Here is an 18230-nt window from a genome sequence, read left to right on the forward strand (position 1 = left end):
CCCAAGGATGGGCCAGATAAATCTCCAAAATTCCAGTGTGGGGTTTCCATGTAGATGGGCCACTCCCTGAAGAGTAGTACAGATGGGTGGCCCAACTAATGGGCACACATCCCAAGACCCCATGGAGAAAATATCATGGGTTTAGGGCATCCTATGTTTCTCTGCCACTATTCCCTGGGACCCTGACTTCATAGGAGCCTCGCTCCAGTGATCTCTGTGCCTGGTCCTCAGACACCTTCCCCAGAAGGGAGCTTACATGTGGCTAGGTGTAAATGGTGGGGAGTCAACCCTAACAATATTTCCCCCATGGGTTTGGAGACATAAGAGGCTGTGGAGAGCAGCTATTTCCCAGCTCTGCTTGTTCATCTCCTGCAGCTGGGCCCCAGACTCCAGGGCGGGAGAAATGAAGCTATTTTGACTCCACCACCTCCAGTAAAGTCAAGCCATTTCTAAGGGCTCTCAGCCCTTCCATGGGAAAGAGCAGGCAGGATGCTAGCAGACCAGGTGCTAGCTCACGGCAAAGACCCCGTGTCTTAACTGAACGCTGACAAATACGTGGCTGGAATCCGTCTGGCTCACGTGTTTCAGTGGTGTTAAAATAGGTATTTGAATTCTAAGAATGTGTTTAGACCTTAATGCAGGCAGCAGCAACTCACAGGCATTCAATAATCTCACCATAACAGCTGTATCCCATGTTGTAAGGTAAAATTTGAGCAGCTTTTATTGTGCACCTCTATCACTGTGTAACTTACCAGACAGGAGAGAGAGATAATTAGAGGGAAGTGCTGAGCTTCAACAGAAGGTGTTGTGTCCTTCCCAACAGGAAAGGTTCAGGGACACCAGGCTGCTGTGAGACGTTAGAGGACAAAAGACTTTGTCTGCTCTCCACCCGCTCCCCGTGAAGATGAGTCATGCACGTGGATTCCTCCCATCAGCTGAGCTTGAAGCTCCGAGCATGTGGTAGGAGGAGGATTAACAAGTCGGTCATCTCTATGCCACTTAGACTTTGCAGGGCAAGGATTTTCTAGGCATAAGCAAGAGATGCTTAGCCTGGGTTATCCCTAAAGGACATATAGCGCTTGCTTATTATAGAAGCTTCTATTAGTTTTTGACCTTAAGATTGCAATGCATTTGTGTATATATCTTCACTTGCTTTAACCATAAAGACTAACAGATTTATTTTCTAAGGCTAACTCCCTTCTCTTCCTGGGTCAGTATAATAATGCCTGCATCTGTAATTTTCACTCTGTGCATCTGAAGAAGTGGGTGTTTTACCCATGAAAGCTTATGCTGAAATAAATCTGTTAGTTTGTATCCACAAAAACAATAAGGAGTCCGGTGGCACCTTAAAGGCTAACACAGCTACCCCGATACTTGCTTTAACCTTGTAACTAACTAGTTTCCTTTCCCTAATTAATAAATCCATATGTAGTTTATTAGAGGATTGACTACAAAGCGTTGTTGGGGTGAGACCAAAGATGTGATTGACTGGTGGTCAGTGACTGGTTCTTTGGATGTAATCTGAATATTGCTGTGATCCTTCATGTAAGGGACGAAGGCAGGAGACTGTCTGAGATCCATGGTTAGACCGTTACAGTCCTGAGGAGTTTCCACTTGATGATTAGTTGATGACATCGAAGTATAGAACTCACAGCCAATTTGGGGTTTGTGCCCTGCTTCCGAGCTGTCTGCCCTGAGGCTGGTGCTCATGCTCTTGGGTGACTGCAGGCAGCATTCCAGAAGGAAGGGTGGTGGTCTGGCTGTGAGTAAGGAGGTCACGGCTAGGCCTTGGAGTGCACTGATGAAGTCTTTGAGTCACAAAAGCTCATGTTATCTGGGGCATACCCCTGGCATGTAAAGCGTTCTCACCTCAGCGTTCTGCCAGCTCCTACAGGAAGAGACACTGCCCGCCGAGACTGAGCTGTGATAAGTGCATGCAAGCAGCACCACTGGCTGCAGTAGGCATGAGGGTCTTGCTGGAGGAGGCCATCTTGTACTATATGAGAATCCTCCCTTCATCCACACCACTGGGCAGGCGCGTAAAGGGCTACGCAAGGCAGTGGGGAATTGGGACCTGTATTATAATGGGAGGTTAGCAGCAGCACCACAGTTAGGCTGTGAAACAGGCTTAAAGTGAGGCACATCTGAGGCACCTGTTTGTTTTTCTCTAAAAGTAGCTGGCCTGTGCGTGTGACGTCAAAAATTGAAGACCCATTTCACACAGGTTAATATTTTTATGTAGTTTGGTTCCTCGTCAGAATTAATAGGAAGGCTCTGGCATTGGGCTCCGGCTGATATTTGTCCTCAGAAGCTGGTGACAGGGAAAGGTCAGACTGCTCTCACCCCGACGTACCAAACCACCCCATCCCAGCGCTGTGTGCACTGCACCAAACACCCCCTGCTGTGGTGGGAGAGGGTAGCTGGGGGAAGGGGTGAAACAGAAGATGGATGCAGTGATGGGAAGGCTCATGCCTGTGCGGGGAGGAGGAGTGCATCTAAACTGGTCAAGAGTTAACTTTCCCATCCTTTGCCTTCATGGGTTTGTGGGAGATGCGTATGGAGCAACGAAGGGTGGAAGTCACAAGGGGGATTAGGTGCCTAAAGTACCAGTTTGGGGCCTAAGTTCAAAAGATCTTCAAGACCTCCACTCAGTTGCCACCTAACTTTGTAGGCACCCAAATCTATGTTTCTGCCAGCTGCCTCAGGCCAGTGCTTTGTGAACTCAGCCGGGTGATAGGAGCCGCAAGTTCAAGTCCCTGCTCCATATTAGGCAGACTGGGGAGTTGTATCTGGGTTGCTCAAAGCCTGGGCAAATGCTTTAGCCCAGTAGCTCCTTCCTGGTAAAAGATTTGGTGCACAAGGCAGAGCAGTCTCCAAAGAGGGTTCACAGCCATGACTCCTCGGTGGAGGATGGTGCCACCCTTGAGTTAGGCACCTAACTCCCTTTGAGGCCGGGCTTAGGTCACAGTCCCGTCCTCAGCATTTCCTATTGGCTATTTTAGGTGACTCAGCATGCTGGCTTCTGGGAATCCTGTGTTAGGCTCCTCCCCTTCCCATGCATTGTAAGGGGAGCCTGGGGTTGTGACTTCCACTTGCGGGCAGGGTGCCTAAAAGTTAAGCTCTGCAACATTCAGCCTGGGGTGGGACTCACAAGTCCCTCTTGTGAGTCCCACCCCAAGCCCCTTCTATCACTAGGGTTCATACATAGGCTGTGAATAGGGCTACTCGCTGTTTTGTGCAACAGCAGAATAAATCCGCATAATTTGGGAGCGTGTGGTGTGCAGCAGCACTGAGAAATTCTGACTGTCCAGGATTCAAGAGTTAGTGCCAATTTTTCAGTGTGCTTTTTTCTTTTTTAAATAAATGCACACATTTTTGGAGACGCTCCTATTCGGGATTTTTTTTGTGGGACTCTGACCCCTTTTGAGAAAGTACACCATTGAGTGCAAAATAAAGAGCACATCTCCTGAATAATGCATGCGGTGGCAGACGAGTTTAATGCATTATCCAAGTACATTAGTCAGGGGGAAAATATCATTCCAAATATCTTTTCTAAAGAAACAACACGACCACATTAAAAAGGGGCTCTGGTGCTCTTACGAATGAGGGGGGTCCATTCACAATTAAAGATAAAGATTATGCAAGCACGTGCTCATTGCAATGGTGGAATCGAAGGTCCAAATGCCGTCTAAATTCATCTGCTGTCGGTCTGCCTGTGCATACAATTGTTAGTTTGCCTCATATATGTAGGATAAAGCCCAAAGGGGCAACACCCACAATTAAAATAGTTCTATCAATAGGCCTAATGGCCCCTGTGATCCGTCTACTCGCGAAGTGACTTGCTTAAAATGGGCAGCTATCAAAGTGTTTTTTTGACGCCTGGTTTTGGAGGTGGTGATACATGCGCCTGTACTTTGAGCCACACTCTGTCTCCCCTCCCCTCCCCTCCCCTCCCCTCTCCTTAGCTGTACCTTCTGTGATGCGTCCCCAGGAGGGGAAGCACAAAGGTGGTTTTACACACCCTTTAATGGCTCCCAGATTCTAGGACGGTCCGGGGCCTCGCGACAGCATTGCAGCCTGTTCGACTTGTCGCCAAAGGCTGCTTTAGCTCATGGCAGCTTCCCCAACCAACAACTGCCACTGGGCAGCTGACCCAGCCTATAGAGTGCAAGGTACTTGACCACACCCCCTCCAGCCCTAGCCCCGCCCCTATGGCCTCCTGGGTAACACAGAGCCGCCGATGCCTTTCCACCTCCACAACGCCATAAATGGGCCTTACAGTGGGACAAAATCTTCCCCATTGTTATTTCTTCTTCTGCATTATGTTAAATGGGTGATGTAACTATTCTTGACTAGCAAAACCAGCAATATTTCACGCCCAGGGGAATTCTGCAGGACTGCGTGGCTGCAGAAAATGCCCTCCCCAAATTCCTGTGCTCCCCTGCAGAAAACAGCAGAGAAGCCGCACGGTGGGGGAACAACCATGGATGCAATTTGGGGGTTGGGGGGAATGACCCTGGGTGCAGTTTTGGGGGGGTTGCCCCCCCAACAGAGGCGAGGCATGGGAAGCACACAGGGTTGTGTCACTGCCCCCCTCATTTCTGCAAGCGCAGAGCTGCCCAGCTGAAGGAGGCTGTCTGGGCTCCACGGACTCTGCCGCCTGTGTCCTAGTGTGCTCCTCTTCTGTGTGCTGGGAGCCTTCTGCACAGTGGTGAGTGCCCACGGTGGGGCTGGGTAGGGGGGAAATGAGGGAAGGGGGTAGGATGGGGGTAAGAGGCAGTGGGGAACAATTGGGGAGTGGGGGAGGGGGTGAGATGGAGAAGAAAAGGGGTTAGGGGAAGCAGGAGCCCGGCATGTGGCATCCCCTCGGCAGCAGCTGGGGCTCCCCATTTAATCAGGCCCATCGAACCCTTACCCTGACCAGCTCTACACCTGCTGGACCCCCCAACAAGTCCCTTACCCTACTGACCCCAACCAGCTGCACCTGGACCACACCCCAGCAAGTTCCACTGAGCCCCCCCCACCCCCACACACACACACACCCAGACCCCCTGCCGAGCCCCATCTCCTCACACCGACCCCACCACCACCACCACTTTCACCTGGATCCCCTGCAGAGTCCCATTGCACCTGGAACCCCCCCCCCCAACAAGCCCCCTGTGCATCCAGATCTCCCACTGAGCTGCCCGCACTCAGCTTGCCCCACACAGAAACCTCTCACCCCACACATGGATTTCCCCCCCCCACATACACACTAAGCCCCTCCACACTTGGATCCTGCTGCACTGAGCCTGCCCACCCACACCAGGTGCACCTGGTGCAGAGGCAAAGGGCCCCAGGGTGTTTCTGGGGCAGGCCCAGCCCTTACAGTGTGTCAGGGTCACGTGCAGCCTCATTGCCAAGTCCCTGTACCAGGGGAGGTGGGGGGCTTCAGGGTGATCTCCCATCTCAGTGAGCCAGGGGCCTGTGCTCCCAGCTGCCATGCTGGAGCCACATTTATTTATTGACCCAAATTCTGCACACAATATTTTAAAATTCTGCAAATTTTATTTTTTGGCACAGAATTCCCTCCAGTAATATTTGGAATGCGGAGGTTGTGAACTTCCCAGAGACACCAGAATTCCTGGGCTGCAGAAATTATTGGTGAGCTCCTCCAATTTGGAATTCATTCCTTAATATGGGGTGGTTGTTGCTTTTGGTTTTGGTTTTTTTAATCCAGTGTAGGCATCTTAATTTTGGATCCAAATGGAAATCAACTTCCCAGCAGGACACATTGTTTTGGAAGCTGAACGTTCTGTTGGTGTTTCCTGTCCTTCCATTTCACTGGTGGGCCTGTCTGATCAGAAGAGTCACATCAGCATCTCCTAGTAGGGAAGGGAAGCATTTGCCCACCTTTATTATGAGAAGCAAATCCCTGGTTGGTGGAGAACCAGGTGGGATGGGTTGTTTTGGGGTTTTTTTCCTGCAGTGTCTGAAGCAGCTTGTATTAACGAGGCTATTTGAATAAATTTCAGACTCACCTTTAGCATGAATCAGGAGCCATTTCAGGATAAGAACAGATGGTATCAGATGCACAAAACTTCAGAAAGCTCTAAACTTGATACCACCCCCTTTTCCAAGTAATGGAAGGAAGGGGTTGGTATTAATGCTTGCCAACTGGAAATGGCTCCCTACGTGATTTAGCTATATAGACCACACGGTCTGTTCCGATAAAGAGGCAGGCTCCTCAACGGAGTTGTGCAGGGGGGGAACAGCACAGAGTGAAGAGGGCAGGTAGCATCCATCCAAATCTGCAGAACTGTTTCTTGCAGCCCGAAGACCCAAGCGACCCTCGGGGTGTGGGTGATATAGCAAAGTGATATGCCCATATTTGAGTGGCTGGTTTCCTGGTTAACATGACATGCTAGAGAAGGACTGCTTCATTCTACAGAGGCTCCTTTACTGAGTAGAGCTGACTGGGGGGGTGGGGGTGTTTTTGACAAACCCCGAACAGTGGTCAGAAATGAGATTGGACTTTGAAATCTGTGCTAAGCTGCGTATTTGTACATGCCCTTCCCCTGGAGCTCGGGGGGCTTCTGAGCAAGGATGTGTTTGACTAACCTATTTGGTTCCTTATTCTCCATACGGGTGCAGATGTATAGAAAGACTTAAGTTTTATTTAAGTACATAAGACAGACCAAGAGCCCTGGCACCAAACGTCCTATTTAAATTTCAGAAATTCTAATGACTGGGGGCCTGAGTCTGCAGAGTTAGTAGGGGAAACTGGTGGGAGTAAGAAGTAGAACCAAACCCTCTGTGGTTGAGAATTTCAAAGCAGCACTTCTTTGCTGAAGGGCAGGCACAGAGCTTCCTTTTCACAGCCTCATTTGAATGCTTCAATGCTAGCTTCCCAAGCAAATGTAACATTTTGTTGCCATCTAGTGGTTGAAAAGGGAAGGCTTTGGGCAACAGGAAAGAAATTGAGTTGGTGTGGGCGAAGGTTAGTAACATTTTATTGTAACACCTAATCACGGACCAGGACCCTCACTGTATAAACACAGAATAAGAAGCCAGTCCCTGCCCCCCTGGGGTTACCATCTATGTTTGTTGTTTTTATGGCAGTGATGGCCAGGTGCCACAATCAGGGTCTGTGCCCCATTGTGCTAGGTGCTGTACAAACTCAATGAACACACAGTCTCTACTTAGTAGACTGTAAGCTATTTGAAGCAAAGATTAGCAGGGAACTATAACTTGAGTCCAATACTCAGCATCAGTACACAAGCCCATGACTCCCGAGAAGCCATTTCACAACACGTAGTGTTCTGTAGCATGGCTCTGTACCTGCAATTGTCCAGCTACTTTTCAGTAGTAGCTGAACAGCTCAAAAACACAGTGAGCGACAGATACACAATAACACCTAGCTCTTCTCTGGCTTTTTACCAGTACATCCCAAAGCACTTTAGAAAGGAGTCGGTATCGTTATCCCCATTTTATAGAACAGGAAACTAAGGCACAGAGGTGATGGACAGAGTACTGGACTGGGCCTCAGGATACCTGGATCCTATGCCTGCTTCTGCCACCTGCCACATCCACCCAGTGCAGAATGCTTTGGGTAGTGACAGCATCAGCAGAACCAGGTCTTATGAAACCGGTGTCACAATTTGAATGATTAGTCTCTCATTAAGCCTCAAATAATGTCACTAGAGCTTGTATAAAAAAAAATTCATAATTTTTTTATAAAAATACAGCTTTTTGACACATGCAAATATTTGCAGAAAACTTTGTTTTGCTTTTTTGTGTGTGTGACAAAAGAATCAGGAAAATTGCAACCAAAATTAAACTTTTTTTTGTTTTTGTTTTCGTTTGTTTGTTTTGGGGTTTTTTTGGGTGGGATTGTTAACTTTCAGTTTTAGGTTTCAAAAACCAAAATTCACCAGATATTGTTGACAAAAACTGAGAAGAGTTTTGGTTCATGGTTTTTCATCAAAAAACTCTAAAAGGACCATGGGAAATCTTACAACTCCCCTCCCCCAAATTTGTCAACACTTCCTATGAAATGGAATTAGCATTTTTAACCAGCTTTAAATATCACTCTGTTACTGCACTTTACCTGCTCTGCCAAATGCACGAGCTATGAATTTATGACACTTGTTACTTGCCTTCTTGGATTTTATTTTATTTTAGGTCTCTTTGAGACTTTAACAATGAAATGGCTTTTACGCTGTTGAATGCTGAGTGCCACTGAGGGAAGCTTTGAGGGAGCAGTACGCAGGAAAAGAGCAACAAGGACCAAAGGTATCCGTTGCAGGTCATTTGGCGGGCCAAATGAATTGCTGCACTGCAAGTGGTGGTAGCAGATGAGACTGTAACTGCGGTTACACAGGGGTTTGACCCGACCATAATTACTGCAGTGTTCTAAAGATGAGGGGAAATCTTTTTTTTTTAAAGTTAGGTTTTCTTTTTGTATTGCAATGGTGCCTAGGCCCCCAACTGAGATCAGGCCTCTCATTCAGGCCCATATTCAGGGCCAGAGTCAACAACAGAATCCAGGTCTCCTAACTCCAGTGAGCAGTGGCTTCATTCTCAAACAAAGCGGCTAGAATGGAAATAAGCTATTAATGTCTTTGTTTTGTGGAATCGAGGGGAGCGATTACAAACAATTCTGTACGGTATTAAAGTATATGATTTGTAATCAGACAATGGAACTGTATCTAGCCGCTATCATTTCTCGTTAACTCATTGTTTCTGTTGGATTCGATTCTACCCCAGCTGTAGGAGTTAACTCAGCTAGTTCTGTGCTGCATAGTACCTTCCCTCCTGCAGGTCTCCCTCACTTTTGCCTCCCACCATAAGGCTTGGGGCCAGGTTCCTGTGCACTAGTCAACAGCTGCCGCGCTTTAGGGAGAATATAGACATTCAGGATGGAAGTGCTTTGTGAAGACACATTCCTACAGCGCACCAAGAGACAGAACATTAACGTTCAGTGCTAGTTGTGGACACGGGGGCGGTCATGTGTTTGAGGTTACAAATCAAAGAAAGGCAATTGTCACCGCTTTGTCCTTCACTGGATGTGTTTCTCCAGCACAAAACCCACCCCACAGTGCAGTGTGACTGGACGGCTCTCCTCACGCACAGAGCAGAGAGGCAGCATTGGGCACAGGGCTACAGATAAGGGTGTGGAAGGGGGGATAGTCAGCCCCCACCGTGGGAGGTATGGATGGAGGCAGGCTCGGAGGCAGGAGCTGAGGATGACATGGGGGACACTATTGAAACACCCCGGTGTCCTCAAGCATGTATCAAGGCTGATGTGAGCACACGGGGGCATCAGGGATATGGCGGGGGCGTGGTTCGAGGCTGCCTAGACCCTATGGGGGCATGTCGGGGGGTGTCTCAAGGCTATGGGGGTATGGTGGGGGTGTTTTGAGGCTGCTTCAAGCCTATGGGGGGGGGGGTGTAGTGGGGAACATGTCAGGGGTGTGTTACGATGATGGCTTGAGCCTATGCAGGTGTGGCAGGGGCATGGCGAGAGTGTGCCAGGGGTGTAGCGGGGGTGTGTCAGTGGCTTAGCCAGGATGCCTAGAGCCTCTGGGCGGGCCTATCAGAGCACGGCAGGGGCATATTTTGAGGCTACCTTGAGTCTGTGGGAGCATTTCGGGGGCATAGCGGGGGGGGTGTCTTTTGACAATGCCTCTAACCTATGGGGTGTGTCGGGGGCGTGTCAGGGTTGTGTCTTTTGGCAATACCCTTAATCTATGGGGGTGTGGTGGGGGCTGTGGTTCGATGATGCCTTTAGCCTGTGGGGGGGGGGAGGGGGGCATGTCGGGGGTGTGACGTTTGACGATGCCTTTAACCTATGGGGAGCGTGGCAGAGTTGTAGTTCGATTATGCCTTTGGCCTGGGGGAGGTCAGGGGTGTGTCTTTTGATGATGCCTCTAACCTATGGGGGTGTGGTGGGGCCATTCAGGGGCGTGTCAGGGTTGTGGTTTGAGGATGCCTTTAGCCTGGGGAGGGGGGTTGGCGGGGGCATGGCAGGAGTGTGTCTTTTGATGATGTCTCTAACCTATGGGGGTCTGGCAGGGGCGTGTGAGGGGCGTGCTTTGACAATGCCTTTAGCCTGGGGGGTGTGGCGGGGGTGTGTAAGGGGTGTATCTTTTGACAATGCCTCTAACATATGGGGGTGTGGCGGGGGCGTGTCAGGGTTGTGGTTTGATGATGCCTTTAGCCTGGGAGGGTGTGGTGGGGGGGTGTGTCAGGGGTGTGTCTTTTGACCATGCATCTAAACTATGGGGGGTGTGGCAGGGGCCTGGCAGGGTTGTGGTTTGACGATGCCTTTTACTGGGGGGGGGGTGTCAGGGGTGTGTCTTTTGATGATGCCTCTAACCTATGGTCGCGTGACGGGGCGTGTCAGAGACTTGTCAGGGTTGTGGTTTGACGATGCCTTTAGCCTGGGGGTGTGGTGGGGGGGCGTGTCAGGGGTGTGTCTTTTGATGATGCCTCTAACATATGGGGGCATGTCAGAGGTGTGTCAGGGTTGTGGTTTGATGATGCTGTTAGCCTGGGGGTGTGGCGGGGGGCATGTCTTTTGATGATGCCTCTAACCTATGGTGGGGCGTGGCAGGGTTGTAGTTTGATGATGCCTTTAGCCTGCGGGGTGTGGCAGGGGCGTGTCTTTTGATGATGTCTCTAACCTATGAGGGCGTGGCAGGGGCGTGGCAGAGGCATCTCAGGGTTGTGGTTTGACAATGCCTTTAGCTTGGGAGGGGACGTGTCAGGGTTGTGTGTTTTGACAATGCCTCTGACCTATGGGGGGGGTGTCAGGGTTGTGATTTGACGATGCCTTTAGCCTGTGGGGGTGTGGCAGGGGTGCCTTTTGATGATGTCTATAACCTATGGGGGTGTGGCAGGTGCGTGGCAGGGTTGTGGTTTGACAATGCCCTTAGCCTGGGGGTTTGGCAGGGGCATGGCCGTCTGTGATGCCTTTTGGCAATGCCTCTTACCTATGGGGGCGTGGCGGGGGCATGTCAGGGGTGTGTCTTTTGACAATGCCTCTAACCTATCGGGGTGTTGCGGGGGGCTGTCAGGGTTGTGGTTTGACGATGCCTTTAGCCTGGGGGGGTGTGGCGGGGGCGTATCTTTTGATGATGCCTCTAACCTATGGGGTGTGTGGCAGGGGCATGTCAGGGTTGTGGTTTGACGATGTCATTAGCCTGTGGGGGTGTGGCAGGGGCATGGCAGGGGCGCCTTTTGATGATGTCTATAACCTGTGGGGGCGTCTCAGAGGTGAGTCAGGGTTGTGGTTTGAGGATGCCTTTAACCTGGGGGGGTGGCAGGGGCGTGTCAGGGGTGTGTCTTTTGATGATGCCTCTAACCTATGGGGGCGTGTCGGAGGCATGGCAGGGCTGTAGTTTGATGATGCCTTTAGCCTGGCGGTGTGGCAGGGGTGTGTCTTTTGATGATGCCTCTAACCTATGGTGGTGTGGCATGGGCATCAGGGTAGTGGTCTGATGATGCCTCTAACCTATGGGGGTGTGGTGGGGGCATGGCAGGGGTATGTCTTTTAACGATGCCTCTACCCTATTGGCGTGTGGCAGGGGTAACTCGGGGTTGTGATTCGACGATGCTTCTGGTCTATGGGGGTGTGTCAGGGGCATATCGTGAGGCTGTCTCAAGCCTATGGGGGCAGGGGTTTGTTTGGGGCATTGTTGGGGACATCACGTGTGTGTACCCCAGCGTTTCCAGGCTGCTTCAAGCTTGCAGGGTGCCTCAAGCCTATTGGGGCATTGCAGGGTGTGTTTTGAGGCTGCATCAAGGCTATGGGGGTGTGGCAGGGGCATGCTTAGAGGCTGCATTGAGCAAAGGCTCATTCGGAGATTGAGGTGTGGTCAATGCTGGCCTTTCGTGAGCAGTAGCCAGTTCCTTTTGCATACAGTCCAGTATTGTGCCTCTTTGCACACAGTCTGGGCCAAGCCCAGACACCTCTGTGGTATAGAAAGCTGACCTAGCTACCAGACCATGCAGCCACCAAGTCCTCTACCCACCCTGAGCATAAAACAAAAGCAAGGTCAGCACTCAGAAACCAAATGACTTCTTTAAACCCTTCTGTCTATCCCTCCTGTCTTTTTCCCCGTAGTTATTTTTAAAGAAAATTTAAACTTGGTTCTCATTAAACAAAATTAACACACCATAAGTTTTGTCTTTTTTGCAGCGTTCCAGCTGGTAAGGTTTTTCTTTCAATTATTTTTAAACTGCCCCAATAAATTGCGTGCGCTTAAGAGGAACTTCTCATTAAATTGAAATACTTTGATCTCTCAGGATCATCTCTTTTTCAAGAGGTAATGATATATTTGAAATTGGGTCAGCTGGAAATTCTTTTTCATTTTCCCCCCCATTTCCCCCATCCAAATGCTAGGAGAGGCACTTGTCCTTTTAAAATGGATGCATCCCTCACAACTGACAGTAGGAGCAAGGGATCAGGAGCAGCGTTCTGGTGTGGGGGAGTGGCAGATCATCTAGGGGAAGGCAAGGCAAATAAGAAACATACAGATGGTGTGAATAAAAGCTGCAGGCAAACCAGTAGATACCGATGCACTATATATAGCTGCCCACCTGTTTCTTTCAGGTGTTGTAACACAAAAACGTAGGATGATTAATTTTGAAAGTTGAAATGTATAGCGGATTTTGATTACAGCTGAGTGTCTATCATTTAGCTACTTAGTAAAATTAACAATGTTTTTAAAGAGATGTGAGCACAATGAGAGTGAAGTGCAAGTTTGACTATACGCTGTTTTTCCTTTTGATTTGCAAAGGTTATTTTTAACTTTCAATTTTTCCCATGTATTCCTATCAACGCAGCCCAATGAGTTTGCTTCCCCCTGGTGTCAGCTAAAGACAGCAGCACTCCGTTTTTGTGCTTTCGCTTCCCTTGCTGGGCTAGATTTCCAAGTACTCTTGAAAATCTGGCCCCAACGTTAGGTGGAGAGAGCTTAGCTCCTATTGAGACACAAAACACCCCTGTGACTTAAGAGCAAAACTCCCACTGAAAGTCACTGGTAAAAGAGAAACACCAATAGTTGCTGGGGTACAAGGGCTTTTACTATGAAATTATTTTGCTGCAGTTTCATACGTGAAATTTTGAGGAAATAAGGTGACTCCAAAAGGCTCTCCCGGACAGGACAATCTGCAGATTTCCCTGGGGCCAAAGCACGTCTCATGACCTGCTCCAGAAGGTGCTGCTTAAGGCACAAGTCTCTTGGCACCTCTGTACTCTTCTTACACAATTTACAGATGGAGCATCTTCCTTCATATGCCCCTCCAGCAGGCCCAATAAACACTAAGTGTGTGGTGCGGGGGGAGTCACTATTGAGGACAGCTACCCCACATGATGGATAGTGTTTAAAACCCGGTGAGGACATCCCACCAGGCTAAACTGTACGTAATTACTACCTAACAAAAACCTAAGGATACTACAATAATGAACTATAAACTACGATATAACAAAATCACAAACACAGACAGAAAAAGCATGAGGTCCAGTACCACACGGAGTGCTCAGACTCAAGGAGCAGGTGTGAAGAAGGAACTGAGGGGGGCTGGGGCAGTGCTGCCCTTAAATACCTGGGGGGAGGGCCTGCTGTACTAGGAGCGCTGCCCCTGCAGCTACTACTAAGCAAAGTTCTCTGACCTTGATGTGCTGGGCACCCCCACAAACCCGTGTATTCCACTCGGGTTTACACTTGAACTGTACTTCTAAGAGGCTTGGGTCATGTAATGCAGAGGTGGTTGGAACTGAATGAAGCAGATCTCTGTCAACCACCTTCTCTGAGTGATTACTGAACACCAGAGGGGCAGGAACGCTTCCATATTTCTTCAGAGAAAACAAGTGACCCAGCCAAAAATTGGGAAGACTTTGATCACAGGTGGTTTATGGTAAGATAGTGCTCCGAAAGCTCTGGAGTTGCAAACAAAATAATTAACATGAACAGGTTTAACAAATGTCTGATTTTAATTCACATTTTCAGACCTACCAGCAGATTCTAATTGCTACTTTAGAATGTTAGCTCAACACCAGGTAGCTCTCAGCAAAATCCTTCATGCACATATTGACAATGCTTTAAAATACGGAAAGCTTCCCATAGCCCTAAAATCCAGTGATGCAAGGCAGACCTAAAGAAAACCTGTTACCCTGCTGCAAGTATTCATTGTAAAAGAAGTTTGGAGAAGGCTAACTACCTGGACTAAGTCTTTTAGGCACTAGGAAATATCGTACCACAGGAAGAAACAGAATGCATCTACTTTAAAAAAAAAAAATTACAGCATAAGAAAAACGTAGAAAAGTTCAGATGAGCCCATTTTAAACACTTTCTGCACTTTTCTCCAGTACCTGTTCGTATAATAAATATTCAAAACCAATCTTTACCCTATGTTAAATAAGTTATTTCCCAATAGTTTTGTCAAAGGGTGTCATCTACTGAAGTGCCAAGCGAACCTTTTAAATCAACCAATATTAAGGCTTAAACTGTAAAGAAGCCTACACAATGATCACATGAAGGAACAGGCTTTATTAGTGGAACTTTCTCCTTCACAGAATCCTTTTCTTGTTGGTATGTGAAGCTGCTTTTTGATTTTCAGCTGGCTGAACCTGGTAAGAAAAGCACTTATTAATACATTTCATAGCACTTTAAACTCACACAGGACTTTCCAAGATCTAGAATAGCCCCCAAATTGACATATCTTACGCTCTAGGACTCTGATCTTGCAAAAGGATCATCTGCAAACATGGCCTGTTACTTCTGCATGAAGACCTGCTGAGCGTAATACAATTCCTTGTAGGAATAAGGATCCTTTTGCATGATCAGGTTCTCACCCAGGCAAGGTAGGGACAACAACATAGCATCTAGATAAGAAAAAGCTTTGAGAAATCATTGGTGAGGGGGCTAATGGAGGAACGATTCATAAAAGATGAGAGTTGTAAAAGGATGGAGGGGAGTTGGTGGCGAAAGTTGGAAATGGTTTACAAGCAGGGGTGTCATTAAAGGGGTGTATGACTAAAAGAGTAGGACAGAGAGGGAAGTTAATACGCTATGGTCTCCAGGGTGTGAAGTCTAAATGTGCTTGAGGAAAATCAAATATGAAAGGGTTGTTTGCAGGGTTTGTTGTAGCCAGGTCGGTCCCTGGATATTAGAGAGACCAGGCGGCTGAGGTAATAATTTTTTATTGGACCAACTGCTGTTCATGAGAGAGACAAGCTTTCAAGCTACACAGAGCTCTACTTCAGCTCTGGAGATGCAAAAGGAGACCGTTTAGAACTCAAACTAATTTAAAAGGTTGCATTAGCAAACGTCTGTTTGCAGAAGCTTTCCCCACTGGGTCCAGATTTTAAAAAACAAAGCCAACTATTAAGACATGTCGAAGGCAGCACAGAATAAGATTTTCTTCATGAGCTTGGGCAGAAGATACGATAGGGCATTGGAAGTGAGGTTACTGGACTGTGGCCTTATGCTGACCGTGAACAACTGGATGAGGTGGGAAAGGATAGGACTACTAAGCTACGAAAGGCATAAGCAAGAAGACAGGGTTGAGCCAGTTATCTGGTAAACACTAATTATAAGTAGGATTGGCAGAATTTGACTGTTTTTTTATTATTTTGACAGATGTTTGATAAATTATTTTAAAGCATTTTTTAAATTTTTAACTTGGGAATTCTTAGGGGGGTTCATCAGTTATTTAATGACAGTAGATATTGAGACTCACAACATTAAAGCTTTATAACTATTAAACATACCATATCAACATTTGCAAGGTAAATATCCTTAAAACAAATGCTAGTAAGTTCTCAAAGCAGCATTTTTCTTACCTTGCCTATCTGTAAATTTAGATTGAAAACTATTTCCATCATCTGTTTGTGTGTGTAAGACAAATTGACATTTACCAACAAAATCTAATCCTTTCAAGCCTATCATGTGCAATTTAAATTTTAACATTTAAACATTAAATATTAAGGAAAATTTATTAAATGAATGTAACCAACCCCTCATGTTTACACCAGGCCAGTGGGAAATACAAACCAAGCAACTGATAGTAATGCTGCAAAGTATATTACTAACATGGCAATTTATATTAAATGTACTTAAAATAGCAGAGTACTACGTACCACAGGGCACTTAATGGAAACAGATTTTACTTACTTCTAGGTTTCCTCTAGCCTTCTTTAAAACATCATGGGTTAAAGCCACTGCAAAGAGAGAGTATAGATTAGACACAATACTACTTAGCACTTACACTTCTTTCTTTGCATTTATTAGATGTGCTGTTAAAAAATAGTAAAAACACACACCAAGATCTACAAATTGGGCAAATGACCCACCACCCATCCCATCCATCCTTTTTCCCCTAGCCATTTCAACCTAGTTATCAAAACCTAGGAGAACTGACACCCCTTGATGATATAAATTGTTGTACAAACACTGAGTAAGCTTACAACAACCCTGGGATGTGGGTATAATTTCATGAACAGCTAAGTGACTTGCCCAAGACCAGAGGGGCAGTCAGTGGCAATGCCAGAACTAGAATTCATGATTGCCTATTTCCCAGGCCTGTGCTCAGTCCACCTGACTGTTCTGCCTGTCAGATATACAGAACAAAAGGGTGAGAGCTTTTAAAATACTCCTCCCATAACTAGGACTAACCAAGTAATAACATGTATATTGCAACACTGTATTTAAGAGAGTTATTTTGAGCCATGGATGTGCATAGCCCTCTACAATACTGATCAAATGGATTCCCTGCTCCAAGAAGCTTATGTTGTAAGGGCTCAATGCAGCCTCCATGGAAGTCAAAGTCTATGGAAAGGAGAGATGAAGCATGACCCAATTAAAATCAGTTCTCTGAGACTGAGAGGGAAGATATTGGGGGGGCGGGGGAGGAAGGACAGATGGCGAAATATGTACGCCAGCTCCTCCAGCATGAAGGAACTGGCAGTTCAAGGACATGACAGCCTATATACCCCCTGGAGAAATCATGCAAGAGTGACTTGTTCTGAAGGGTTCCAAGTTTTTATCTATTAATCTGGTTGGTTAGCCCCTGAGAGAGAAAAAGACCTAAGAATAGAGTGGGGGTTGTTTGTATAAAGAACTGATCTTTGAAATGCCAGGTTAAAAATGTGATTCTCTAAGCTCTCGGCTCAACTGCTCAAAAATACTGTTGAAGTAGAAATTTAATATTCCAGTCTTAAAAAATAAACAAACAATTTAGGTATAATAAAGATTTTTCATTACAATAATAAGAACCCACCAACTCCAAGGATATAGCTGACATGAGATAATTATAGCTCTGGCAGATTACAGCAATTTGGCTCTGCATTGTTACATGTTCAGATGAGGTTTATAAGCAGAGTTCTCTCGTCATAAGAATATGTAAGAGAGACTCATAGCCATGAGAATGTGCCTATCTGTGCCTCTAAACATATTTAGGAACACGCAAGCTAATAGTGCTAGAGGACTTGAAGGCAGACTGTAGACTTTTAGGGGTGCTACCCAGCTAGCAGGAATTTGGATTGTGGAGAATAAGATGGAAGGGAAGGTCACCCACTTTGATCCCTGTGATTTCTTGCTACTTGAAATAGGAACTTTAAGCATGAAGATACAATTTAGCAGCTTCCTCTGATTCATCTAGCTTCCTTTATGCATGGTCAGGAGTTTGTGGAGAGATGCACTTTAGAAACATTTCTGAAATTGCTCTAAAAGGCAACAGTAACCTGACATCCATAATTCCCATAATCAATGAAACTTACAGAAAATTGTATCAAGGTCCCTTTGTGTAACACAGTGCTCTCTGCTCATAAAGAACTGTTAGTAAATTCATTTTACCTGACAAAACTAGATTTTTCCAAATCAAAAATATTAAGTTCCATACATGAACAGAATTTAGAGTATATGAAACTAATAGTAAGCTGCTACTAGCCAGGCAGCATTTTGCATCGGGAGATTTTAGAACATGATGGCTTCATTTTATCAAGATCTAATTCAGAACAGGTTGTGAACTTTTTGGATGTGTTTGGGGGAGGCGGGGGCTGTGTGTGGTTGGGTTAGCCCCAAATCTACACTATTTTACACCCTGTGTAACCGCACTGAACTACCCTAGATGTCTACACCGGGTGTAAGTCATCAGAACACAGGGACTGCCATCCCAGATAAGAGAGACTCCATCCCAAGGATATTTTTTAAACAGACAAAATAATATAACTCTAGAATTCT

At 46.9% G+C, this 18230-nt stretch overlaps 1 protein-coding gene across 12 annotated transcripts in view; it reads right to left on the reverse strand.

The window, feature by feature from the left end:
• Positions 1-13962: 13962 nt before the first annotated feature.
• Positions 13963-18230, reverse strand: part of CDK5RAP2 (CDK5 regulatory subunit associated protein 2) — a 104422-nt gene continuing 100154 nt past the window's right edge. For all 12 annotated transcript variants that reach the window (XM_043530094.1, XM_043530091.1, XM_043530098.1 and 9 more), the window contains 2 exons: positions 16164-16210; positions 13963-14617 (listed from right to left, as the gene is read on the reverse strand). In XM_043530094.1, coding sequence (XP_043386029.1) covers positions 14558-14617; positions 16164-16210 — 107 coding nt within the window. In that variant the 3' untranslated portion in view covers positions 13963-14557. The remainder of the gene's footprint in view (positions 14618-16163; positions 16211-18230) is intronic.

Source organism: Chelonia mydas, chromosome 16, assembly GCF_015237465.2.
Source record: "Chelonia mydas isolate rCheMyd1 chromosome 16, rCheMyd1.pri.v2, whole genome shotgun sequence".
Classification (NCBI taxonomy): Eukaryota; Metazoa; Chordata; order Testudines; family Cheloniidae; genus Chelonia; species Chelonia mydas.